This window comes from Girardinichthys multiradiatus, chromosome 18, assembly GCF_021462225.1.
Source record: "Girardinichthys multiradiatus isolate DD_20200921_A chromosome 18, DD_fGirMul_XY1, whole genome shotgun sequence".
Classification (NCBI taxonomy): domain Eukaryota; kingdom Metazoa; phylum Chordata; class Actinopteri; order Cyprinodontiformes; family Goodeidae; genus Girardinichthys; species Girardinichthys multiradiatus.
Window position 1 is genome coordinate 24,424,205 of NC_061810.1, and position 26,090 is coordinate 24,450,294.

The following is a 26,090-nucleotide window of genomic DNA, read 5'->3' on the forward strand; positions in this document are numbered from 1 at the left end:
GACCATAGGTGAGGGTAGGAACGTAGACGGACCGGTAAATCGAGAGCTTCGCTTTTCGGCTCAGCTCTCTCTTCACCACAACGGACCGGCACAGCACCCCCATTACTGTGGCAGCCGCACCGATCCATCTGTCGATCTCCCGCTCTATTCTTCCCTCACTCGTGAACAAGACCCCGAGATACTTAAACTCCTCCACTTGAAGCAGGAACTCCCCTCCAACCGGAAGAGGACAAGCCACCCTTTTCCGGTCGAGAACCATGGCCTCGGACTTGGAGGAGCTGATCTTTATCCCAGCTGCTTCACACTCAGCTGTGAACTGCCCCAGTGCATGCTGTAGGTCTTGGCTAGATGGGGCCAGCAGGACCACGTCATCTGTAAAAAGAAGAGACGAAATCCTCTGGTCCCCAAACCAGACCCCCTCCGGCCCTTGGCTGTGCCTAGAAATCCTGTCCATAAAAGTTATGAACAGGACCGGTGACAAAGGGCAGCCCTGCCGGAGTCCAACATGCACCGGGAACAGGTCCGACTTAGTGCCGGCAATGCGAACCAAACTCCTGCTCCGCTTGTGCAGAGACTGGATGGCCCCTAGTAAAGAGCCACCGATTCCATACTCCAGGTGCACCCCCCACAGGGCATCACGAGGGACACAGTCGAATACTTTCTCCAGGTCCACAGAACATATGTGGACCGGTTGGGCAAACTCCCATGAACCCTCGAGTACCCTGTAGAGGGTATAGAGCTGGTCCAGTGTCCCACGGCCGGGACGAAAACCACACTGCTCCTCCTGAAGCCGGGGTTCGACTATCGGTCGGACTCTCCTCTCCAATACCCTGGCGTAGGCCTTACCAGGGAGGCTGAGGAGTGTGATCCCCCTGTAGTTGGAACACACCCTCCGGTCCCCCTTCTTATGAAGGGGGACCACCACCCCAGTCTGCCAATCCAAAGGCACTGTCCCCGACCGCCACGCAATGTTGAAGAGGTGTGTCAACCATGACAGCCCCACAACATCCAAAGACCCGAGGTACTCAGGGCGGATCTCATCCAACCTCGAAGGCTTGCCACCGCGGAGCTTTTTAACCACCTCGGTGACTTCAGCCTGGGTGATGAAAGAGTCCAACCCCGAGTCCCCAGCTTCTGTTTCCACCAGGGAATGCGTGATGGCAGGATTGAGGAGATCCTCAAAGTACTCCTTCCACCGGCCGATAATGTCCCCAGTCGAGGTCAGCAGCTCCCCACCCCCACTGTAAACTGTGTTGGCGAAGCACTGCTTCCCCCTTCCCCCATCGACAATAGATGTGGAGAACATGGTCCATTCGGACTCTATGTCTCCAACATCCCTCGGAATCTGGTCAAAGCTCTCCCGGAGGTGAGAGTTTAATACATCCCTGGCCGAGGGCTCGGCCAGACATTCCCAGCAGACCCTCACTATGCGCTTGGGCCTGCCAAGTCTGTCCGGCTTTCTCCTCCTCCAGCGGATCCAACTCACCACCAGGTGGTGATCAGTGGACAGCTCAGCCCCTCTCTTCACCCGAGTGTCCAAAACATGCGGCCGAAGGTCTGATGATACAACAACAAAGTCGATCATTGACCTCCTGCCTAGGGTATCCTGGTGCCAAGTGCACTGCTGGACACCCTTATGTTTGAACATGGTGTTCATTATGGACAATCCGTAACTAGCACAGAAGTCCAATAACAAAACACCGCTTGGATTCAGATCGGGGAGGCCATTCCTCCCAATCACGCCTCTCCAGGTGTCACTGTCATTTCCCACGTGGGCGTTGAAGTCCCCCAGCAGAATAATGGAGTCCCCAGGTGGGGCACTATCCAGCACCCCCAACAGGGACACCAAGAAGGCCGGGTACTCCGCACTACCACTCGGCCCGTAGGCCGAAATGATAGTCAGAGACCTCTCCCCAACCCGAAGGCGCAGAGATGCGACCCTCTCATCCACTGGGGTAAACTCCAACACGAGACGGCTGAGCTGGGGGGCAACAAGCAAACCCACACCAGCCCGCCGCCTCTCCCCGTGGGCCACTCCAGAGTAGAAGAGAGTCCAACCCCTCTCAAGGAGATGGGTTCCAGAGCCCACGCTGTGCGTGGAGGCGAGCCCGACTATTTCTAGTCGATATCTCTCGACCTCCTGCACCAGCTAAGGCTCCTCCCCCCCCAGCGAGATGACATTCCACGTCCCTAGAGCCAGCCTAAGCATCCGAGGATCGGGCCGCTGAGGTCTCCACCTTCGTCCGCTGCCCAATCCTCTTTGCACCGGTCCCTCACGGTTCCCCCTGCAGGTGGTGGGCCCACTGGGGGTCATGCATTCTCTTTCCCCCTAATTTAAAAAAAACAATGTTATGAATGGTTAATTGGCCATTCTGTTGCTTAGGAAAACACACACAACTTTATGTAGAAAACAGTAGTTAGCTTGTGTCACCTGTCCCCTGTTGTGTCAATGCAGGAAGAAAGATCCAGGTAAACTCCCTGCTACCTTTAATAAACTCCCCTCCTGCAGAATCTATGCTTCTCACTCATCTATATAACTATGACAGTGAAAATTGTATTTTCACTGTCCACATCCAAATTGTCAGCAATCTGGTTGCAATTTGGAAAACAGTAGGATTTATGATTTGTTTTGGTGCTACTATTAGTAACATAAGCCACAGATTTTTCTTAGACACTCTTCAAAATGGGAAAGGCAAGATAACATTCCATTTTAGTGGGGTGTATGTGTGCTGATCTTAATCAGTCAAGTAACAGCTTCAAAAAATAGCTACTTGTTTAACTTGGCCAAATAAAGAAATAATCAAAATGTTTAAAACAACTGCAACTGTGACAAACAAGGCTGAGTTGATCTTGCCACCAGACACGGGGGATCATTAACATCAGAAGGATAAATTAAGAAATCTTTCAAGCTCACCATACCGGTTCTGCAGTAATCTTTTGGTAATATTTCCAATTGCAGTCAAAAATAGATGCATTTGATGACTTTTTACAAATCTTTACCAGGGATGCCAATAATTGTGGATGGCACTATATCCATTATGAATCTTCTCACTCTCTTCGGTCTGCTTGAGGTCAGCAATTGCTTGTTGTGGCCAAGCCCTTTGAGTTTCGATAAATTAGCAGCTTCCTCTTGTTATTCAACAGCGGTTAAAATCCCTCAACAGCTTGCTACTATTTATGTGTCTGTGTCTGTGTGTTTCAGCCTGTAAAGTTACCTATTTCTGTTGCAAACATGGCCATTTAATGTGGCTTCCACACTAATCCACTGGAAGAGCTAATAGGAGATACAAAAGTAGTGCGAAAATCCGTCTGAATGCAAATGTTGGCTATCTGTGCTGAGATTCAGGTTTAGAATAATGCCTGGAGAATCCATTGGACTTTACTTCCAGCGCACGTCCTTGCTCATCTGACCACACACATACACTTAGAGCAGCACCCACACACACACACACACACACACACACACACACACACACACACACACACACACACACACACAAACATGCACTGTCTGGAGGTGGCACAGACAGAGAGGAGGTGTGGGAATGCTGAAGCTTGTGGGGGGGTAGGTGCTCAGGGGGAGGAGAGATGAAAAGTTGCAACTCCATGGCTATATGTGCCACATACTACAGAAGGAAATGGCTTTGTGAGGGCCGTTAAAAAGCCAACGAAGACAGAGAAAGTAGGAGAAGGAGGAGGAGTGAAGACATAGAGTGGGAGGGCTCTTGGCCAAGACTGCAGCGTGGCTCCATGTGGAAATGAAAGAACCTCTCTCACACTTTTTCTGCTGTCTCTCTCTGGCTTTCACTTACTGCAGCAAGTGAGCCCATCCAGAGCAAACACAGGGGAGTGTCTCAAGGTGACCTCAGTCTGGAAGTAAATATTTTTCTAAAGCCTTGGATGAAGGTGAAACTATTTATTTTTAAATGCTTTCCTTGAAGTTTTGTAACCGTTTAAAAATTTTAGCTTTATTCAGTGGTTTCAGTATGTAAAAACAGATATGCAATGGACTCTTAAATTTAGTTTCTGCATGACATTTTTCTCTTGGGGATTTGTGTTGTGATCCACAAGTGTTTTTCCTGTCTGGACTGAATCACAAAAGCCTTCGAGACAATGAATATCCACTGCATCTAAGTCAAATTGAGAACATTTAATGACATTTGCACATGCAATGGAGAAACTGTATGGGGGTGTTTTGTGAGCTGATGATGTAACCCGTCGTGTGAACTCTAAAGGTCTCTCTGGTCAACTTGCAGACAGGTGTGATGCTGGGCTAGTGTGTTTGATACACACTTTCACGCATTTGGAGATCAGTGGTGTTGTGTAAGTTCACATTTTTCCACATCTATCAATATTAACTATTTTGTATCTATAATTTTTAATTTGAAATTTCGAACATGCCTACAGTCTTGAATTCAACTAGTCTGGTTAATTTCTCACCTTTAATGCCTTAGTTGGTAAAGAGTACTAAAATTGTTTTAATATCAGACAAAGTTAACTGGAGTAAATAGAAAATGCAGTTTTTAAAGAATGATTTGAATCATTTATTACAGGAAAAGAAAGTTCTCCAAACCAGTCTTGCGCTGTGTGATAGATTAACTGCCCCCTAAACCCAAATGGCTGTGCCACCTTTAGCAGCAACAACCATCAAATGTTTGAGATAATTGGCAATTTGTCTTTTACATCCCTGTGAAGAAATTGAAGCCATGCCTCGTTGCAGAAACAGGAGGTTTTTCAAGGATGAACAGCCTGTTTCAGGTTATGGTACGTGAGCTCAGTTAGTTTAAGTCTGGGCTTTGACTATGCCACTCACACAGCTACTTCATTCTGTTTTTTTAAGTCATTCAAAGGTGGACTTGCTGGTGTGCTTAGGATCATTATCTTTCAGTATATGTACGCTTGAGCTTAAACACACAATCTGATGGTCAAACATTCTCTTACAGGATTGTCTGGTAAAGAGGGGGATTTATGGTTTCATCAGTAGCTGCAAACTGTCCAGGTCCTGTTTGCCTGACAATATGTTGTTTTTCTGAAATGCTGTTCAATGCTAGTTTTACACCAGATGTAACAGAATGCAAGCCTTCTGCAAAACATCCACTTTTGTGTCATCAGTCAACAGAATATTTTTCCATTAGCCTTGCGGATGGTTAAGATGCTTTCTAGTGAATGTAAAACTGACTTTTGTGATGCCATTTTATCCAGTCTCTTCCTTCTTTTTGTATCATGAACAATGACTTACTTGAGGTAAGTGAGGCCTGCGGTGCTTCAGATGTTGTCCTGGTTTGTTTTGTAACCTATATGAGTCATCAATGTGCTCCTGGAGTAATTTTGGTAGAATGGCCACTCCAGGGAAGTTTCACCACTGTTCCATTTTTTCCTCATTTGTGGGTCATGGCTCCCATTGTGGTTCACTTGTATCCCAGAGCTTTAGAAATGGCTTTGTAATCCTTTCCAGCCTGATAAATGTCACTGACTTTGTTTCTCATCTGTTTTTGCATTTTTCAGATTTGGGCATGAATGCTTGTTTTTTACAGTATTTTAGTGTTGTCAGACAGTTTCTATTTACATGATTTCTCGATATTATAGGTTGGGCAGTACACTTACCTGGTTGTGGCTAGGACAAGTGAAGTTAAGTTCAAGCTCAATAAAGATTAATTCATGATTTATTAGGGAGTGGGTTGACTTTTGACATTGGGCTACATTGGTTTGAAAAGTTTTGTTTTTCTCTTAAAAATCTTAATTTGAAGTCTGCATTTAAATTATTCCAGTTACCTGTGTTTGATATTAAAACTGTTTGATAACTGTTTTTGAAATATGCATATTTAATTAATTTCCAATGACGTTTTTGATATTGTGACAGAGAAGGGGCCATCTGGAATTTTGTGTTTATTCCTGGTTACTTTCAGATAACTAACAGACAATTTTGTGTGTGAGACCACTTGGCCACAAAACTAGAGTAACCTAACTTTTATCATTTGTATCAGATCACAAGGGTCCTCCAGGTTTCTCCTTGGATGACAATGTGCAGCACAAATTTCTGTGGCTTTAAAAGTTTAAAACAAGCTCCTTTATTTAATTTTTTTTTTTATAGAATTAGGAAAGTCAATACATAAAACAAATATTCACAAAATCAGACACGGCCACAGAATGTGAAGGCACTAGAGACAGAACCAGTAAATAAAAGCAATTACAAACTAACTTTTAGTGTCTTATCTGTGTTTCATAGGCGCTGCTGGACACTGGTGAATTTTCACATCGAAACTGCATTGGCTGTTCTTTTATTTTCTGGGTGAAGGGACAGACTATCGTGAACTGAGTGACAGAATGACTCTACATCCCAATGATTTGGTCCCTCAGAAGATCTTGCAGCATACTGTTTTCCCTAAACCATTTCCACTAATCCTGCTGCTGCTCCACCAGGCCTGGAGGAGTTACTGTCACCCCCAGTGCTTGGATTACAAACCTCCCTTTGGGCCTCAGCAGCCATTGGTCTTCTGCAAGGAGTATACCAAGTTTGGATGCTGTGATCTGCAAAAGGATGAAAAGATATCAAGCAGATTCCACGCAATCATGGAAAACTTTGACCATTCGGGCTCTAAAACCTGTGGCAAATACATACACAGCATCCTCTGTCAGGTAAGAGAACAGTACCTTTATGTATCTTTGCAGTTATTTTGCATGTCTTTATGATCATTATGTGTGTCATTCTTTTATATATCTGGGGTTATTGTGTTCCACATATGTGTGACTTTTGCTTGCCCTATAAAAGTGCCAGAAATGCTAAAATGTCATTAAAAGTGAACCTTCATAAGCTCTCAAACCTGTGCACACCACCCCCATCCACTTCTCATGACAAATCTTCCCAAAATATTGTACCCTCAATAAGGTAAGGTAAGGTAAGGTAAGTTTATTTATATAGCGCTTTTCAGTAACGAGACACTCAAAGCGCTGTACATACAATTACAATATCATCACAAAGAACACAGAATAACAAATCAAATTCTAAGAAATCTAAAAATCTATTAATCCTTCTGAGAAATCTAAAAATCTGGTCAATATTACAATGATACAGATAACATTAATAATCCTTTGGGTTTTACTGGTAAGAGCTGGTTCTAAACCAGTCTTTCTAAAGAGGTCATTATATCATTAAGTCCTCTATGTAGGGGAAAGCATCTTGTGCTAAGAAGTCTCATCATTCCACTGAATTCTAACTAGTGAAGCTGAGTCACTGGTACAAAACAGCTTTAACCCACATTTTCAGGTGCGAATAATATATGCTAATAATGCTAATAATAAACAGGTTTACTATCTGTACATGTTATATATTTAGTAACATATGTTTCTAAAATCCAGTGTATCACACGTATTTCATCTTAAAAATCCTAAAAGTCATAACAAACTTAGGTCGGGGGATTAAGAAATTACAAAAGACCTAAAGGGTGTTGGGTATGGAAGCAAATCGTTACCATATTTCAAATGAAAAAGCATTTTCAGAAATGCTTTTCATTTTAAGAATGTGGCTGCATTGATTGACTCATAAATGAAATTAGTAATCAATAATCCTATTTGCATTTTAATTTTCTTCTTCGAGACTGCTCATTCTTTCACTTACAGGTCCTTCTCAAAAAATTAGCATATTGTGATAAAGTTCATTATTTTCCATAATGTCATGATGAAAATTTAACATTCATATATTTTAGATTCATTGCACACTAACTGAAATATTTCAGGTCTTTTATTGTCTTAATAAGGAGGATTTTGGCATACAGCTCATGAAAACACAAAATTCCTATCTCACAAAATTAGCATATCATTAAAAGGGTCTCTAAACGAGCTATGAACCTAATCATCTGAATCAACGAGTTAACTTTAAACACCTGCAAAAGATTCCTGAGGCCTTTAAAACTCCCAGCCTGGTTCATCACTCAAAACCCCAATCATGGGTAAGACTGCCGACCTGACTGCTGTCCAGAAGGCCACTATTGACACCCTCAAGCAAGAGGGTAAGACACAGAAAGAAATTTCTGAACGAATAGGCTGTTCCCAGAGTGCTGTATCAAGGCACCTCAGTGGAAAGTCTGTGGGAAGGAAAAAGTGTGGCAGAAAACGCTGCACAACGAGAAGAGGTGACCGGACCCTGAGGAAGATTGTGGAGAAGGGCCGATTCCAGACCTTGGGGGACCTGCGGAAGCAGTGGACTGAGTCTGGAGTAGAAACATCCAGAGCCACCGTGCACAGGCGTGAGCAGGAAATGGGCTACAGGTGCCGCATTCCCCAGACCTGGGCTACAGAGAAGCAGCACTGGACTGTTGCTCAGTGGTCCAAAGTACTTTTTTCGGATGAAATCAAATTCTGCATGTCATTCGGAAATCAAGGTGCCAGAGTTTGGAGGAAGACTGGGGAGAAGGAAATGCCAAAATGCCAGAAGTCCAGTGTCAAGTACCCACAGTCAGTGATGGTCTGGGGTGCCGTGTCAGCTGCTGGTGTTGGTCCACTGTGTTTTATCAAGGGCAGGGTCAATGCAGCTAGCTATCAGGAGATTTTGGAGCACTTCATGCTTCCATCTGCTGAAAAGCTTTATGGAGATGAAGATTTCATTTTTCAGCACGACCTGGCACCTGCTCACAGTGCCAAAACCACTGGTAAATGGTTTACTGACCATGGTATCACTGTGCTCAATTGGCCTGCCAACTCTCCTGACCTGAACCCCATAGAGAATCTGTGGGATATTGTGAAGAGAACGTTGAGAGACTCAAGACCCAACACTCTGGATGAGCTAAAGGCCGCTATCGAAGCATCCTGGGCCTCCATAAGACCTCAGCAGTGCCACAGGCTGATTGCCTCCATGCCACGCCGCATTGAAGCAGTCATTTCTGCAAAAGGATTCCCGACCAAGTATTGAGTGCATAACTGTACATGATTATTTGAAGGTTGACGTTTTTTGTATTAAAAACACTTTTCTTTTATTGGTCGGATGAAATATGCTAATTTTGTGAGATAGGAATTTTGTGTTTTCATGAGCTGTATGCCAAAATCATCCGTATTAAGATAATAAAAGACCTGAAATATTTCAGTTAATGTGCAATGAATCTAAAATATATGAATATTAAATTTTCATCATTACATTATAGAAAATAATTAACTTTATCACAATATGCTAATTTTTTGAGAAGGACCTGTAATTAAAATGAAAAATACATTTGAGATTTATTTTTCAAAATGTACCCCAGCAAATAGATACCAAAATTAAATTTGAAATGTAATATTTGAAAATGAAAAAGCATTTCCAGAAATGCTTTTTCATTTTAAGAATGTGGCTGCATTATTTGACCCCGAAGTTACCCCACCTTCGGTGAAGTGGTTGAATAAACAGTGACAGTTTGTGGTTTGGTTAATAATTTGTAATTATTAAAGACCTTTGAGCCCATAATCACAACACCAGAGGACATCTCTGATTTCTATTCGTAAGTAATGATTTTTGGTTAAGAAATAAAAATTTTTTTCAAAGTATGATTTTAAATTATAATTCTTGATGAATATGAATTAATCAATAATCATAATCCTTACAAGGGGTTTCAGGATGTATTTGCTTTTCTTAATTAGGAACTGAAATGTGTTACTCAGCAGTTTCTCACTCTGGTTATATCAAAACTGCCTTAATACTTTGTGTTAAGGGCGTTTGTCTTGTGCACAGGACAGTTTGTTTTTTAATATTTGTTTTTTCTTCACTGTCCCTTTGGCTTCGTGATGGTTTTCTGGTCTCTGGTGGCTGTTAATGTTCAGTTTTCTTTGCTAAATAACATGGCACAACATTTTTGCGTGCCAGTTTGCACCTGTTTTTCAAACATGCTAAATATAGATGCAAAACAGCACCCGCAATCCGTTTCAGGTTTGATAAATCCCAGTGTGGGTGGTAATTAATTACATTTGCATATCCTCCTCCTATCAATTGGCACACTTGGGTCGTTAGCATATGTTTAGCATATTCATGAAGGCAAATACACTAAAAAGCTTGGGCCCACTGTTCCGCTTATTTTATACATGGAATTCCATTTGCACCTGGTTTGTAGATCAGCTTTGCACACACAATCCAGTGTGCACATATTTTTATACATGCAAACCTTTTGAAGATCAGGCACTTGATGAAGTTTTAGGTCATGGTTAGTTGGAGGAAATCCCTTCTAAATAACATTTTTTAAATATACACCTACTGGCCACTGTATTAGGCACACCTTACTGGTACTGAATTGGACTCAATTCTCCCTTAAGAACTGCCCTAATTCTTCATGGCATGGATTCAACAAGGCGTCTGAAACATCTCTAACAGATTGTGGTATACGGTAGATTTGTCGGCTTTACACCCATGATGCAAATCTCCCATTCCACTACATCCCAGAAGCGCTATGGTGGATTGATTGGTGAGACTGTAAAGGCCATTGGAGTATGGTGAACTCATGTTCAGTGTTCATTTTCAGGTTCAAGAAAACAGTTTGGGATTAAACAATGCTCAGTTGGTCCCACACCACCCACTACCACCAGCCTGAAGCCGCACCCAGTGTGGTCTTCTGAAGAGAATGATGAGGGTTGTCCACAATTCAATTTAATTCAATTCAGTTTTATTTATATAGCGCCAATTCACAACACATGTTGTCTCAAGGTACTTCACAACAGTCAGGTTCATACATTCCAATTAGTCCTAATCATTGAACAGTGCAGTCAGATTCAGTTATTTATTCAAATTGGATAAAAAGTTTTTCTGTCTAAGGAAACCCAGCAGATTGCATCCAGTCAGTGACTTGCAGCATTCCCTCCTCCCGGATGAGCGTGTAGAGACAGTGGACAGTCACTGGTGTTGGCTTTGCAGCAATCCCTCATACTGAGCATACATGTAGCGACAGTGGAGAGGAAAAACTCCCTTTTAACAGGAAGAAACCTCCAGCAGAACCAGGCCCAGTGTGAGCAGCCATCTGCCACGACCGACTGGGGGTTTGAGAGAACAGAGCAGAGACACAAAAAGAACAAAGAAGCACTGATCCAGGAGTACTTTCTATGGGAAGGAAAAGTAAATGTTAATGGATGTAGCTCCTTTAGTCATTTCACCTAGAAAGAAAGAACAGATAAACTCTGAGCCAGTTTTCAAGGTTAGAAAATGTTCTTAATTTTATAAAATCTCCTTTGCACAATCATCTCCAGAAGTTTCAGAGTAGTCCCCAGATCAGAGCCAATATTCTTTATCAGCTTGTTGAGCTTTTTAAGTAACTGGGTTTGATGCAGCTAGCTCAACAGATGATGGGAGATAAGATTGCAAATATAATACCTTAATTTTATCATCTTAACCAATCTCTCCATTGTTGTCTGACCCTGACATCAACATGGCAGTTTCTGAAATTGCAGAAACAAACGTGTTTGCCAACAACCGTGCCACATTCAGTCACTTCACCTCCCTTTCTTCCCCATTCTTATGCCTGGTTTGAACTTCAACAAGTTATTCTTACCACGGTGAGTGTACTGAGTTTCTGCCAAGTGTTCTGCTGCTTCATTATTTGTGTTAGCAAGCAATTAAACCCAATAAAGTAGCCAGTGAGGAAGTAGACAATACAGTACTATTATCTCATAACCCATAAATACAACATGGAAAATTCAAAAAAGGAAATGGCAGATGTTAATAATTACATGGTGTTTTCTAAGGTGCTCATTTGTTTTGTTTTAATTTTCTTGACAAAGTAAATAATACACATGTACATGGCCTCCTGCACTTATTCTGCTTGCATTTCATTACAGTTATGACTCACTCAGTTTCAGTCTGAATGGGTCTCTAAATATAGAGGTTATTGTGATAATCTCGCTCCTGCCACAGTCTTTGTTTGGAAAATTATTTAATCTACTCATTATTTCTATTTTAGTATGTTTTACTTTCCAAATCTTGAACAGATCCTGGTGCCAAAGCCCCAGCTCCCCTTCGCTTAGATGAGATTTGAAGTCAGTTTCACTGACTGATTACATAATTACGTGCTGACTTTGCAGCCCAGACACCAGCTACGTGCAGCTCATGTGTGAAAATTTAATCATTGTGGTACTAATTTGGCATGGGCTTCATAGTTAAACTAAATAGGCTAACATATTTCCCTTAAATACCATGTGTAACATAAACAAAATGATTTACGCTTTTAGCTACCACAATACTATAAAAATACTAAATACATGTCTGTCTTGAAGTTCAATGCATCATATTCTATGTAACGGCAGTGACAAATCACCAGATCCTAAAATGTAGGTTCTATCATGGTAATTATAGTCCACAGCAGTTTTTTCCATGCAGTGCAGCCTGGGTAATGTGCATAATAACAGTACTGCAAAGTGTTTATGAATTTACTGCTGTTAGTTAGATTTCTGATTGTTGGCTAACTTCTGAGCATTGTAAATATATTTTTCAGCACTAGAGGCCTTTATTTTTCATTTTATGACAGTAGGCATACAGGAAAAAGGTGGAGACATGGACTATAGCCTCTATATATGTTAGTGCGCTTAACCCCTACACCACCAGTACCGCGACCACAATGTAAATATTTAAGATTAAGAAGGGGTGTTAAAACTCCCTTTGGAGAAATGGTGAGAAATGAGAACTGAATTGAGTTTGATCAGGCCAAAAAAAGCAATGTGATATGTTGCTTTAAATTTGGTTTCACTTTTAATGTATCTTCATTTTCTTTGTTTAAGCAATTTTATGATTGTATTTGCAATAATAATAATCATCTTTGGTGGTTTGAGATAAAAAAGAAAGGCCCAAAGGTGGTTAATTGACCTCACTGACCCGAGTCTTGTGCTACATAAACCCACCACACAGAGGTCCTCTGTTTGAACCAGGAGAAACTTGGCATTAATATCAGTCCCAGGATGAGATGGGCAGTCAAAGACAAAGAAAGAGAGCGGAAAGAAGGTTGCGTTCATGTGGGCTTTTTGTCAGCGAAACAGAAGGGACTCAGCTCAATGTCTCTGAGCTTGACTGACTAAACCATCAACAATGTCCGCCTCTGGGAGATTTATCAGGCTGTCGTTAGAGCAGGGCCAGGTCAGAGAAGCTAAAGCCGTAAAAACATTTTATTAGCCATTTTATTAACTGTCAAGATGGTGGCAGTACGAAATATACTATATCTGGTCGAAGTCAGCATGCTTTCTATCAATTTCTTTCACAGCACTAAAGTGTTCACTGGTACATGCTTTTAAGTGTGGATTAAAATCTGTTGCCTTGCTCTTGCTGTAAGAAAATACATATTAAAGCAGTACAGTTTTATTTAGGCTAATTATAGTTTTGGCTGTAGTCATACACAGGCTTATCTATTAATGTCAACAATTTAATAGTAGCTCTTTCTAGAGATACACAGATCAGAATTTTGTGGCCAGTGTCCAATCTCTAGTTTTTAAAAAGCTTTAAAATGCTGATACAAATTTTGGCTAATATGGATCTGCCTTGCGGAACTTTAAAATAAGAAGATATTAAAGAACAGTGTCTCACTGCAAAATATTTACAAAGTTTTAAACTGTCTTTAGCACATCTTTACAGTTAGGGCAGTTAGCAATAATAAAACATATTTTTTTAAACATTAAAGTTTCTGTGTGTGCATGGAAGAGAATGATGATCCTTACCTGAAATTTCCAAAAGACTACCAACACAGAGAGGCTGAGCCTTACCGTTATCTGCCTACTCTCTCTCGCAGTGTAAATTAGCCACCGATGTGGCTCACTTTCTGTGATTCTTCATACAAATACTGCAAAAAACCTTTAAGTCTTCCTTACTCAGTAACAGTATCCTCACTAAAGATGTTGTTGTCAGTGTCACCTGGTAGTGCTTACGTCTGATGGCTTCACTGATCACCAGTCCCTGGTCACTAGTAATGGGCAGATCAAATTGATACTCACTGATTCTGCTCACCATTTCTTGTTGAATCAAGTTGTGTTGTTTAGGGTAGTTATCAGCAGTCAGTATCTCATCTGTGGTACACAGCAGACAAAGCAATCTTAGTTTGGAGAATCAGAAGGAAATTCGCATGGTGGAGTAAAACTAAGAGCTACCCAACAAGCAGCTTTTCAAAATTGAAATAAGACAGTCTAATTAAAACAAAAACAAATAAATCAAAAGCAGCAAATTAAACATAAAGAATAACAATCCCATGCAAAATATAACAAAAAAGTAGAGAATGTATTGAATAAAAATAAGAAAAACCTGACTGAATGCATTCTTTATGTGTTCGCAACGACTTCTGTTTCTTTGCAAACTATTATAATACACAAGCATTCAAACCACTTACTGAAGGAGGTAGAAAGAGACAAAGTTAAAAATTCAAAATTATACTCTGATGTGCCTCCATTGTTTGAATGCAGCTGTCTATAGCTGCATGTATTTATTCAACCCAGTTATAAAAGGACAAAAAATCTGTCTGGCCCAGCTGCAATGTTTGGTTTATTCAAGTGGTTGAAACACAGGACAATATTAAACAAAGTCAAACTGCATAATTAAAATGCAGCAAGTAAAAAGAAAAATGTGTTAATCAAGCTTGCAACTGGTCAAGAAACATCAATCTCCTGCAGTCCATTATTTCTGCAGCTGTCACACAATGTTTCTTTTGTATTGAAAAGCTAAAACGTTTTATTGCCTCCTCTATCTAGAAATTACTAACATACCACAATGACCAAAGCAGAGAAAGAAATACCTAAATAACGCTAGATGATAAAGATGGGTATAAATCAATTCTTTGTTTCTTTGTACTGGACCTTGGATGAGCAGTTTGTTTTGTAGACAGAGTTGTGGGCAGCAGCTTTAACATTCTATAGATTAAGTATATTGTTTTGTAAAACTAATGCAGTTAAGGCCTTATAAATATTGATCATGTGCTGGAAACAACAATTTGCACAGTTTACAGTACTTCAGGATAATTGTTTACCTTGCCCAAATTTTTTTCCCCTGTATTCTGATGCGTCATATCCGTGGGCATGTTACAAAGATGAGTTACTTCATCTTTCCTTAAAAATCCCCCTATTCCACTGGTCTCCACTCATTATAGTTCAGTGCAGCTCTACATGTTTTTTAAGCTTTTCCATTAGTAATGGTTAAATTACTTTTGGAAATTACTTTTGGAAATTATTTTTGCTTGCTTGTTGTTCCAAGCGAGCCAACCTGTGCTGAAAACGCAACATTTGAAGACTTTCAGTCACCGACTGCGTAAGGCATGGTGTCACTGGTCACAGCATACGTATTGTAATAAGTAACTAATATCTTTGACTATTAAATCGTTGTATGGTGGGCATCTTGTGTATATGACCACTATAGCAAACTAGCTATTAGGTAGAGCTAGCTTACCCTCAAATGTCTCCTAGCTCGTGCCCTTCAGTTTGATACCGCTTCCATTTATTCTCTACTATGCATCGTCTTGCTGCTAACAGCTTTCTCTGGCTCTCTTCTTTCACTCTGTCTGATGGCAGCCAAAGACTGAACAGCAGTCATGGCTGTCGTTGTGTTTGTATCACTACAAATCGCATCACGTTACTTTTTCAGACTGTGAAAAGCCTTGCTGTTGATGATCTCGCTCACATTGAAATGGTCCTCAATTGTAATGGAAGATGCACCAAACTGTGTAGAGCCAACCCGACCCGACCCGACCCGATCAAAACAAAGTCGAATAGAGTAGGTCCTAATGAAAAAGGGGCAAAAGACAACAATCCCACTTCTTTTCCAATTGCATTTGTGTTTGCAGTCTGTCTGGCAGCATGGCATGAAAGCCTGTCAGATGGATATTGTAGTCGGCAACAATGTGTCAGTAAACAAAATAATGCATTCCTGACATTTTCTCTTCAGTGTTCCATGTTAGTCGACCTCATTTGCTCCAACTGAAAGCCCTTTTGGGTGAAAATATTTTTTTCAGTCTGGTTTTCAAATGTATTCCTAGCCCAGAATCAGAATTGTTCAGGGTTTTCCATTACATTTTTCTAGGCACAGATACAGCAAACTGTATAATCCTTGTTCTCCTCGATGTACCACCTGGCTTTGGATTGTAACATTCTAGTATACCACTAAGGGCATTGTGTCAGCATTTGTGGTACCACACTGGAGTCATTTAAATTGTACCTGGCTCCAATAACTTTTTGTGTTTGTCTAAATGATCTTCCTACTCTGCTGTATTGTTATGTGGGGTCCCACAGGGCTTGATGTTTGGGTCTCTGTTTTTTTCTTTCCATCTGGGCAGCCTCTTTTTTCCATTCTTAGAAAACACAAAATTGCATTCAGTTGTTATGCAGAGGTTTTGTGCCCCTAAAACAGAAGGATAACAAATGCATGCACTTAATGATTGTCTTGAAGAACTGAAAACTGGGATGACACTTACATTTCTTCAAATTTTAATGAAAAGAAGTGAGCGGCTTCTTTTCCTGTGGACATGAGCCGTCTGGCACATGGCAACAAACATGTGTGCATGGTTGTTTGTATTGTGTGTCTCTGTGTTGCCATTTGATGAACTGGCAAACTGTCCAGGGTGAATTTTCACAAGGAAAACAAACAAGAATGCAAACCAAAATTATAACTCATTTTAATTTATCATGCAATAAATTTTATTTATGCGATTAATTGATTTATTGCTTATTGTGACAGGCCTACTTTGGTCATTAATTACATGCTTTCCAGCATCACCTGGGTTCCAGTAAATGCCATCAAATTTATTTAGCACCACTACATGTATAATAAACGCCAGTAGATTCCTTTTAGGTGCCACCTAGAGTTCAAATACAGGTCCTTCTCAAAATATTAGCATATTGTGATAAAGTTCATTATTTTCCATAATGTCATGATGAAAATTTTACATTCATATATTTTAGATTCATTGCACACTTACTGAAATATTTCAGGTCTTTTATTGTCTTAATACGGATGATTTTGGCATACAGCTCATGAAAACCCAAAATTCCTATCTCACAAAATTAGCATATCATTAAAAGGGTCTCTAAACGAGCTATGAACCTAATCATCTGAATCAACGAGTTAACTTTAAACACCTGCAAAAGATTCCTGAGGCCTTTAAAAATCCCAGCCTGGTTCATCACTCAAAACCCCAATCATGGGTAAGACTGCCGACCTGACTGCTGTCCAGAAGGCCACTATTGACACCCTCAAGCAAGAGGGTAAGACACAGAAAGAAATTTCTGAACAAATAGGCTGTTTCCAGAGTGCTGTATCAAGGCACCTCAGTGGGAAGTCTGTGGGAAGGAAAAAGTGTGTCAGAAAACGCTGCACAACGAGAAGAGGTGACCGGACCCTGAGGAAGATTGTGGAGAAGGGCCGATTCCAGACCTTGGGGGACCTGCGGAAGCAGTGGACTGAGTCTGGAGTAGAAACATCCAGAGCCACCGTGCACAGGCGTGTGCAGGAAATGGGTTACAGGTGCCGCATTCCCCAGGTCAAGCCACGTTTGAACCAGAAACAGCGGAAGAAGCGCCTGACCTGGGCTACAGAGAAGCAGCACTGGACTGTTGCTCAGTGGTCCAAAGTACTTTTTTTGGATGAAAGCAAATTCTGCATGTCATTCGGAAATCAAGGTGCCAGAGTCTGGAGGAAGACTGGGGAGAAGGAAATGCCAAAATGCCAGAAGTCCAGTGTCAAGTACCCACAGTCAGTGATGGTCTGCTGCTGGTGTTGGTCCACTGTGTTTTATCAAGGGCAGGGTCAATGCAGCTAGCTATCAGGAGATTTTGGAGCACTTCATGCTTCCATCTGCTGAAAAGCTTTATGGAGATGAAGATTTCATTTTTCAGCACGACCTGGCACCTGCTCACAGTGCCAAAACCACTGGTAAATGGTTTACTGACCATGGTATCACTGTGCTCAATTGGCCTGCCAACTCTCCTGACCTGAACCCCATAGAGAATCTGTGGGATATTGTGAAGAGAACGTTGAGAGACTCAAGACCCAACACTCTGGATGAGCTAAAGGCCGCTATCGAAGCATCCTGGGCCTCCATAAGACCTCAGCAGTGCCAAAGGCTGATTGCCTCCATGCCACGCCGCATTGAAGCAGACATTTCTGCAAAAGGATTCCCGACCAAGTATTGAGTGCATAACTGTACATGATTATTTGAAGGTTGACGTTTTTTGTATTAAAAACACTTTTCTTTTATTGGTCGGATGAAATATGCTAATTTTGTGAGATAGGAATTTTGGGTTTTCATGAGCTGTTTGCCAAAATCATCCGTATTAAGACAATAAAAGACCTGAAATATTTCAGTTAGTGTGCAATGAATCTAAAATATATGAATGTTAAATTTTCATCATGACATTATGGAAAATAATGAACTTTATCACAATATGCTAATATTTTGAGAGGGGCCTGTATGTGTAGGGCCACAAGGCATTTATTAAACACATGGTGTCACTTAACAAAAGCCAGGGTGCCCAGGAGACACCCTGATCAGATTCCCAGACCCCCTCAATTGACTCCATTGTAAGCAGAGGAGCAGTGGATGAAATACCTCTGCATCCTGTTTCTGAGGCTGACCTTGACCACCTTGCAGAATAAACCAATTTCAATCTTGTATCTGTATCTACAGCTACTGTAGCTAGAGAAGGGAACTGGACTTTTTATCTTGTTTCTTGGAGATGTTTTGCCTCTCATCCAACAGCTGATAAATAATATAATCTATTCCGCTACAATATCAAAATCCTCTTAGAAAATTTTTTTTTTATTTGCTCTTAAGACCCATCTTTTTTGGTTGCCTTTCAGCATGGTAGAGGAAGGGCCGTTTTTTATTTATTTAATTGTTTTTTACCTCATGTCTGGTATTCTTACTGATGTTTCATTTTTACTGTATTCTATTTGTACGCTTTTCTTTATTTAGTTTAATTTAAATTTAGTACATAATATTTGCTTGTTTTAAAGTTTAACTTGCCTCAACTAATGATACATTCAGCAATTATCAAGGAATAGATGGTTTAATATTTTCTACTACTGTCACTACATTGCTATTGGCTTAAATCTGCAACCTTTCATTGTCAATGTTCCTAGATTTGTTGTCCTGTTGTTTAGTTTCCTTTTTGGGCTCTGTGACAGTCTCAACTGAGGGAAAATGCCCATGTTGACCACATGATGGTTTGGGTGTCGTACCTCCCTCTGCATCTGCTCACCATTCTGGGTGTGGACAGTGTGGTTGTGACTTAATAACTGAGTGGACCTGCTTTGCATCCATTTATACTGTAGCTGTATATAACCCTGACCTGACCAGTAAAAAGTAAGGCAGGAATGAGCTGTGGCAGTGTTTCTACAAAAATCACTTACCAGTTTATGGTATTCATAAAGCTTATCATGTCCACTTCTGAGATAAAACAAATGATACTGGACGTTTCATGATTTTAAAAATTACCTTTGAATAAAAACAATGTGCTGATAATAAACTTTGCAAGCTTGGATTTCCACATTTAATGAGTGCTTATTTCCCTTTTCAGGAGTGTTCTCCATATGCTGCCCACCTATATGATGCTGAGGATGCCAACACACCAATGAGGGTTCTGCCTGGACTCTGTGGAGATTACTGCTCAGACTACTGGCTGCACTGTCGATACACGCTGAGCCTGCTCCTGGAGGATTTGGGGAGCCCACAGCACTTTGCCAACTTGACTGCCACAATAGAAGAGGACCGCAGAAGGTTCTGTGACTTTCTGGAACTCAAGGACAAGCAGTATTGCTACCCAAATGTTTTAACAGATGCGGGTAAGGGTTCACCTAATAGTCTTAACAGTAAATAAAGAATGTTTGCTGCTAATTATTCCTAAATATATAAATCTGGTTAACGAGTGCTGTGTTATTCTGACTCCAGAACTAAATGCCAACCTCGGCTTAGTACGTGAAGATCCTAAAGGCTGTCTGGAGGTGTGCTTGCAGGAAGTTGCCAATGGTCTCCGTAACCCCGTGGCCATGATCCATGCAGATGATGGAAGCCATCGCTTCTTTGTTGCAGAACAGCTGGGTTATGTCTGGGTGTATTTGGCTAACGGCTCCAGGATCGACCGTCCTTTCCTCAACCTCACCCAGGCTGTACTCTCATCTCCATGGACTGGAGATGAGAGGGGATTCCTCTGCATAGCCTTGCATCCAAGGTCCTTACTTCTAGCTCTTCATGAAGGTTATGTCCATAGTTAAAGAGTGCCATTTTTAGATAAAAATGCAACTATGACTACATGAGAAGTAGAAATAAGACCTTCACGTTGAGCTTTGCTTCTGTTCTTAGGTTCACCACAGTCAGAAAAGCCTACGTTTACTACTCAGTGTCTGTCAAGAAAGAGGAGAGAATAAGAATCAGCGAGTTTTCCCTCTCAGAACATGATGATAACCAGCTAGATCATTCCTCTGAGAGGTAAGAACTTTACCAACATGCTTGTTTCAATAACAGATGGATTTTCATAATTTTCATATGTTACTTTTTACAGAACCATTCTGGAGGTGGTTGAGCCAGCATCAAATCATAATGGTGGACAGCTGCTTTTTGGCCATGATGGATATCTCTACATCTTTACTGGAGATGGCGGACGAGCCGGGGACCCATTTGGAAAGTTTGGCAATTCACAGAACAAGTCAGTGAAATTTAACTAAGGCTTTTTCACTTTTGTTACATAACTGATATCTGAACAGTTGCATTTGAAGACTTGCACTGACTGCATAAAAAAGTTATTTTTATTTCCCTTTTACCCATAAAGGTTTCAACACAATTTTGATTTTCTGACAATTAAAAGTAACCATTAGACTCCTTTTTTCTGGGTTCGAATAGAACCCAGAAAAAAGGTTGATCATATTTGAACTCCTTTGAGAACAGGGTATAAAGTACCTTGAAAAGTAAAATATTGACTCTACACATTGTGGAGTACAAAGCACTGGTATGAGGAGAGGAAAAGAGATGTAGACAGAGAGCAAAGGAGAGAGAGTCCAGTGTGTGGCAAAAAACAAAAACTGGAAAGTGGTGATCAGGAAAAAAACTACTAATAAGCATGAAAGAGTAGAGAAAAACAAAAACAATGGAGAAGAGAATTTAAAACAGGAAAAAGATTGTCACCCTGATGGGAAAAAAACTTTTACATGAATTACAGAAAGAAACAGGCATCACCTGTCAAGAGTCAAGAGTATATTTATCTCAACCTGTTGTGCTATCTTTGTAATTAACAGATCAGCACTTCTTGGCAAAGTGCTGCGCATTGATGTTGACAACAATGATGAAGGTGTTCCCTACGGCATTCCCTCTGACAATCCATTCATAGGGGAGCTGGGAGCAAGGCCTGGTAAATCCTTTCAATTCTGAGATGAAGAGAAGATTACCTATATATCTGAATATCAGATATAGATTTCAGCTCAAATATGCAACATCCTATATTGTGTGAAGAAGCAGCTCCCGGTTTTTCCACAGATGCATAGTTTGGCTTTCTGTATACATTTCTTTTTTACCCAGCCCATACAAAGTGTGTAACGATCCTGTCGCCTTTCTTTGCAGAGATTTATGCCTATGGAGTTCGTAACATGTGGCGATGCTCCATTGACCGCGGTGATCCTGCTACAGGTGCAGGCAGAGGCAGGATGTTTTGTGGTGATGTTGGCCAGAACAAATACGAGGAGATAGACCTAATTGTTAAAGGTAGGAGGTTACAGGATATTTGCCTTTTCTTTTTTTCACCTTGAACTCCTTTGTGGTAAATGTTGAAAGTCCTTTGTGTCAGAAATTGAAAATAGGAATCCTCTATTATTCCCAAGAGAATAACAAAGCTTTGTTTAATGTCAGAACTATCTGAATATTTTACAGTCCAGAGGAAGCAAAAGGTTTCCCTCATGTTATCATAAAATAGATGCAACACATTTCAGTCTCTCCATAATCATTTTATGATCTCAACAAGCATCAGAACGGGGAAGAAAGGTGATTTAAGTGACTTTGAACGTGGAATGGTTGTTGGTGCCAGACAGGCTGGTCTGAGTATTTCAGAAACTGCTGATCTACTGGGATTTTCACGCACTACCATCTCTAGGGTTTACAGAGAATGGTCAGAAAAAGAGAAAATATCCAGTGAGCGGCAGTTCTGTGGGCGCAAATGCCTTGTTGATGCCAGAGGTCAGAGGAGAATGGCCAGACTGCTTCGAGCTGATAGAAAGGCAACAGAAACTCAAATAACCACTCATTACAACCAAGGCATGCAGAAGAGCATCTCTGAACGCACAACACGTCGAACCTTGAGGCGGATGGGCTATAGCAGCAGAAGACTACACCAGGTGCCACTCCTGTTAGCTAAGAACAGAAAACTGAGGCTACAATTCGCACAGGCTCACCAAAATTGGACAATAGAAGATTGGAAAAACGTTGCCTGGTTTGATGGGTCTCGATTTCTACTGCAACATTTGGATGGTAGGGTCAGAATTTGGAATCAACAACATGAAAGCATGGATCCATCCTGCCTTGCATCAACGGTTCAGGCTGGTGGTGGTTGTGTAATCGTGTGGGGGATATTTTCTTGGCACACTTTGGCCCCCTTAGAACCAACTGATCATCGCGTCAATGCCACAGCGTACCTGAGTATTGTTGTTGACCATGTCCATCCCTTTATGACCACAGTGTACCCATCTTATGATGGTTACTTCCAGCAGGATATCGCGCCATGTCATAAAGCACGAATCATCTCAGACTTGAACATGACAATGAGTTCACTGTACTCAAATGGCCTCCGCAGTCACCAGATCTCAATCCAATAGAGCACCTTTGGGATGTGACAGGAGATTCGCATCATGGATGTGCAGCCGACAAATCTGCAGCATCTGTGTGATGCCATCATGTCAATATGGACCAAACTCTCTGAGGAAAGTTTCCAGTACCTTGTTGAATCTATGCCACAAAGGATAAAGGCAGTTCTGAAGGCAAGAGGGGGTCCAATCCAGTACTAGCAAGGTGTACCTAATAAAGTGACCAGTGAGTGTATATAATAGTTGTGTGTGTGTTTGATTGTCCAAAGTTACTTTTATTATTATATTTACTGAATAATTAAGTAGAGAAGTAAAAAAAAATTAAAAGACAAAATGACTTTTGCCTGTGAAGCTTCACTTTGTTTACACTTTCATTTAAAGGAGGTAACTATGGTTGGAGGGCCAAAGAAGGATTCAGCTGCTATGATCGCAAACTCTGCCAAAACTCATCTCTGGGTGAGTTACTCTGCATTGTTCAAAGATCACATTATCGTTAAAATATTCCCAGCATTGAAGAACATTGTCCGGACCATTGATAAGGACTAAAAACTAAAAATGTGTTGTGTTGATGAGTTATGTTGTTGTTCTGTGTCTCTCAATTTGCAGATGACATTTTGCCAATCTTTGACTACCCCCATAAGCTGGGAAAATCAGTGACTGGTGGATACATCTACAGAGGTTGCGAGATGCCAAACCTAAATGGACTTTACGTCTTTGGGGATTTCATGAGCGGGTATATCTCAACATCATTCATTAAAATGTTTGAAAGTGGAAACAAATATACTGACGTTTTTGCCATTTTAAATCAGTGCAGTCAGAATGTACAAACCTTAAGAAAATTGCAACCCTCCCCCTCCCCTCTCATTACGAATACTTAGAAGGTTTGTCATTAGACAGACTCTTGGCAGCACAGCATAGTTTAGTTTTAACTGCATTTGAATGAACAGCAAGCTATGTCATTTGTACACATGGGACAAAAGTAGGTGGAGAAAGTATATGGCCACCATGAACACCACCATTTTTTGTGGAAACAAAAACCCCTCCTGAGCACATTGCAGTCACTGAGCCAAACATGAACCCTTCTGTGTACCAATGTCTTCTAGGGTTAAAACAGCAAATCTGCAACAGAATGGCAGAAAGAAAATGATTTGAAGGTGCAGCAAAGATGTAATCAAAGTCCATACCTGAACTAAAACTCTAAAAGAGCTGTGCATCAATAAATCCCCACATCTCTGAAGTATTGCTGGCAGGAAGAATGGAACAAACTTTCCCCACAATGTTATGTCAAACTGATAAGGACAAATAGACGTGAACTAGTTCAAAATACTGCTGTTCAAGATGGTTCTAACACTTACAGAACTGTAGAGTGTACTTTTTGTTGGTTTTCTTAGCCTCTATTGATAGTCATGGCAACATTTGTGTTTTTATGACTTTATCAAAGTGAATCCCTTTCTGTTTAGGCGTCTAATGTCTTTAAAGGAGAATGAGGCTACAGGTGAATGGCAGTATAATGAGATCTGCATGGGAAGAGACCAGACTTGCAAATTTCCTAAACTCATCAACAGTTATTACAGATACGTCATCTCCTTTGCTGAAGACGAAGCAGGTAATGACTGTGCATGTGAACATTCACAATGTTACCAGGCTCTCCAGTAATTAATGGATTTATTTATGATCAGTACAAGGAAAAGGTACCCTTATATCCAGAAAAAAATCCTTGTAACCCACACATAGCGTAGAACATACTGTACAATTAAATAACTTTGTTTCTGATGGGTAAGGAGAGGTTTATTGTAAAATCTGGTTTGAATTATCAGCTGCCGAATCATGAGGTAAGGTGATAAATGCATGCTTCTACTTTTTCCGGTTTTCTTTTTCATTAAACTGTTTATAGTAATGAGCGTAAACAAATTATGAATGCCTTTGTTAAATATATTCCCATTTATAATGTTATTTATGTTTCAATTAACTTTTTCAGCTTTAATGTCCCTTTTTTTACTTATTTCACCATCTGTTTTTATGATCTTGGTTTTTCATATGTCTGTACTTAATGTATATGACTTCTTTATTCTGTCTTCCTATGTTCTTGCTTTGTTTCATTCTTTCGTCTTCCCTTGGTATGCCTGTCAATGCACCACCCATCCCCACCTTTCCTCTGTAAATCTTCCAGGAGAACTGTATTTCTTAGCCACAGGAGTCCCGAGTGCCACAGCCAGATCTGGAGTCATCTATAAAATAGTGGATCCTTCCAGGTAGCAAACTACTGCAGCTACACTTCCAGTATTCCTCTTTTGACAATTTAGTTAGTGTGTAAATTAAGATACTTGTCATTATGTATATGCCTCTAGTGGAGACAATAAAACAAAAAACTCAGTTCAGGATTAATAAGAGTATGCATTTTACAGAGGGATTAGTGAAAACTGTCATGAATAGGAAGTCAGAAATATGTTGCAGGTTAGCTCACCTCAACAAGGTTAAAATTATTGTTGCATACTGTGTGGATGTTTGACTTAGCAGGTATGGAAATTATGTTGCACCAACGTACAGTGGCATCTCTGGACAGCAAAAAAAAAACAACCCCCCCCCCCCCAAAAAAAAGAACAAAAAAAAGAAAATTGTAAATGATGTAAACTTTAAAAACAGGTAATCCCATATAATGGACGTGTAATATTTTGTTTCCTTTTGTTTTACAGACGTGCACCACCAGGAAAATGCAGCATCAAGCCTCTGCCTGTTAAGATAAAGGGAAAACTCATTCATTTCTACCCCAAAGAGGGTAAGGAATGGAGGGACTGGGGATTTATCTGTAACATTTTTTAAATTTTTCCAGATGCAGATTGAAGCTATTTTAAACAAGCAAATAAAGAATTTTACACAAGCTAGTTACATATATGCTGCTATTAAATAGTGCAGCTGCCATCTTTGCGCTCCAAACTGAAATTGCAAAGTATAGTCTCACGGAGGGAAATATTCAAATTTTTCCGTATGTGTTATAACTCATTTGGTACATTAGAAATACTAATGTGCAATGTAAGCTCACTATTTTATTAATTGATATCTGGTTGCCACACGGAACATAGTACATAATATGCTTCTGCAGCCCTCATTCTGTTAATTCATTATCTTGTTCATTTGTAAAGACTTTCTTTCCATTTTGGGACTCGACATGACTTTTAACATCATTTGATGCCCTCTGTCCACTCCATGTCTGTCTTTTTCTTCTAGGACCCGGACAAACAAAAAATTTTAAATGAATTGTAGCCTGGCATAAGTTGTAACATTCTGATGGTTGTTACAACTAACCCAGACTTAACACAGCTAACACATCAGAAAAAAGAACAAT

At 40.6% G+C, this 26,090-nt stretch overlaps 1 protein-coding gene across 2 annotated transcripts in view; it reads left to right on the forward strand.

Annotated features, from left to right (window-relative positions):
* The first annotated feature begins 3,596 nt into the window (after positions 1-3,596).
* si:ch211-136a13.1 (HHIP-like protein 1) overlaps positions 3,597-26,090 on the forward strand; it is a 29,334-nt gene continuing 6,840 nt past the window's right edge. Inside the window, exons 1-14 of one of the 2 annotated variants that reach the window (XM_047392470.1) lie at positions 3,597-3,906; positions 4,257-4,323; positions 6,227-6,636; positions 19,483-19,747; positions 19,854-20,133; positions 20,265-20,390; positions 20,464-20,607; positions 21,194-21,306; positions 21,516-21,656; positions 23,129-23,203; positions 23,354-23,480; positions 24,208-24,353; positions 24,918-24,999; positions 25,441-25,523. In XM_047392470.1, the coding sequence (XP_047248426.1) occupies positions 6,325-6,636; positions 19,483-19,747; positions 19,854-20,133; positions 20,265-20,390; positions 20,464-20,607; positions 21,194-21,306; positions 21,516-21,656; positions 23,129-23,203; positions 23,354-23,480; positions 24,208-24,353; positions 24,918-24,999; positions 25,441-25,523 (1,894 nt within the window). In that variant the 5' untranslated portion in view covers positions 3,597-3,906; positions 4,257-4,323; positions 6,227-6,324. The remainder of the gene's footprint in view (positions 3,907-4,256; positions 4,324-6,226; positions 6,637-19,482; positions 19,748-19,853; positions 20,134-20,264; positions 20,391-20,463; positions 20,608-21,193; positions 21,307-21,515; positions 21,657-23,128; positions 23,204-23,353; positions 23,481-24,207; positions 24,354-24,917; positions 25,000-25,440; positions 25,524-26,090) is intronic. The other variant, XM_047392471.1, reaches the window with a different exon arrangement.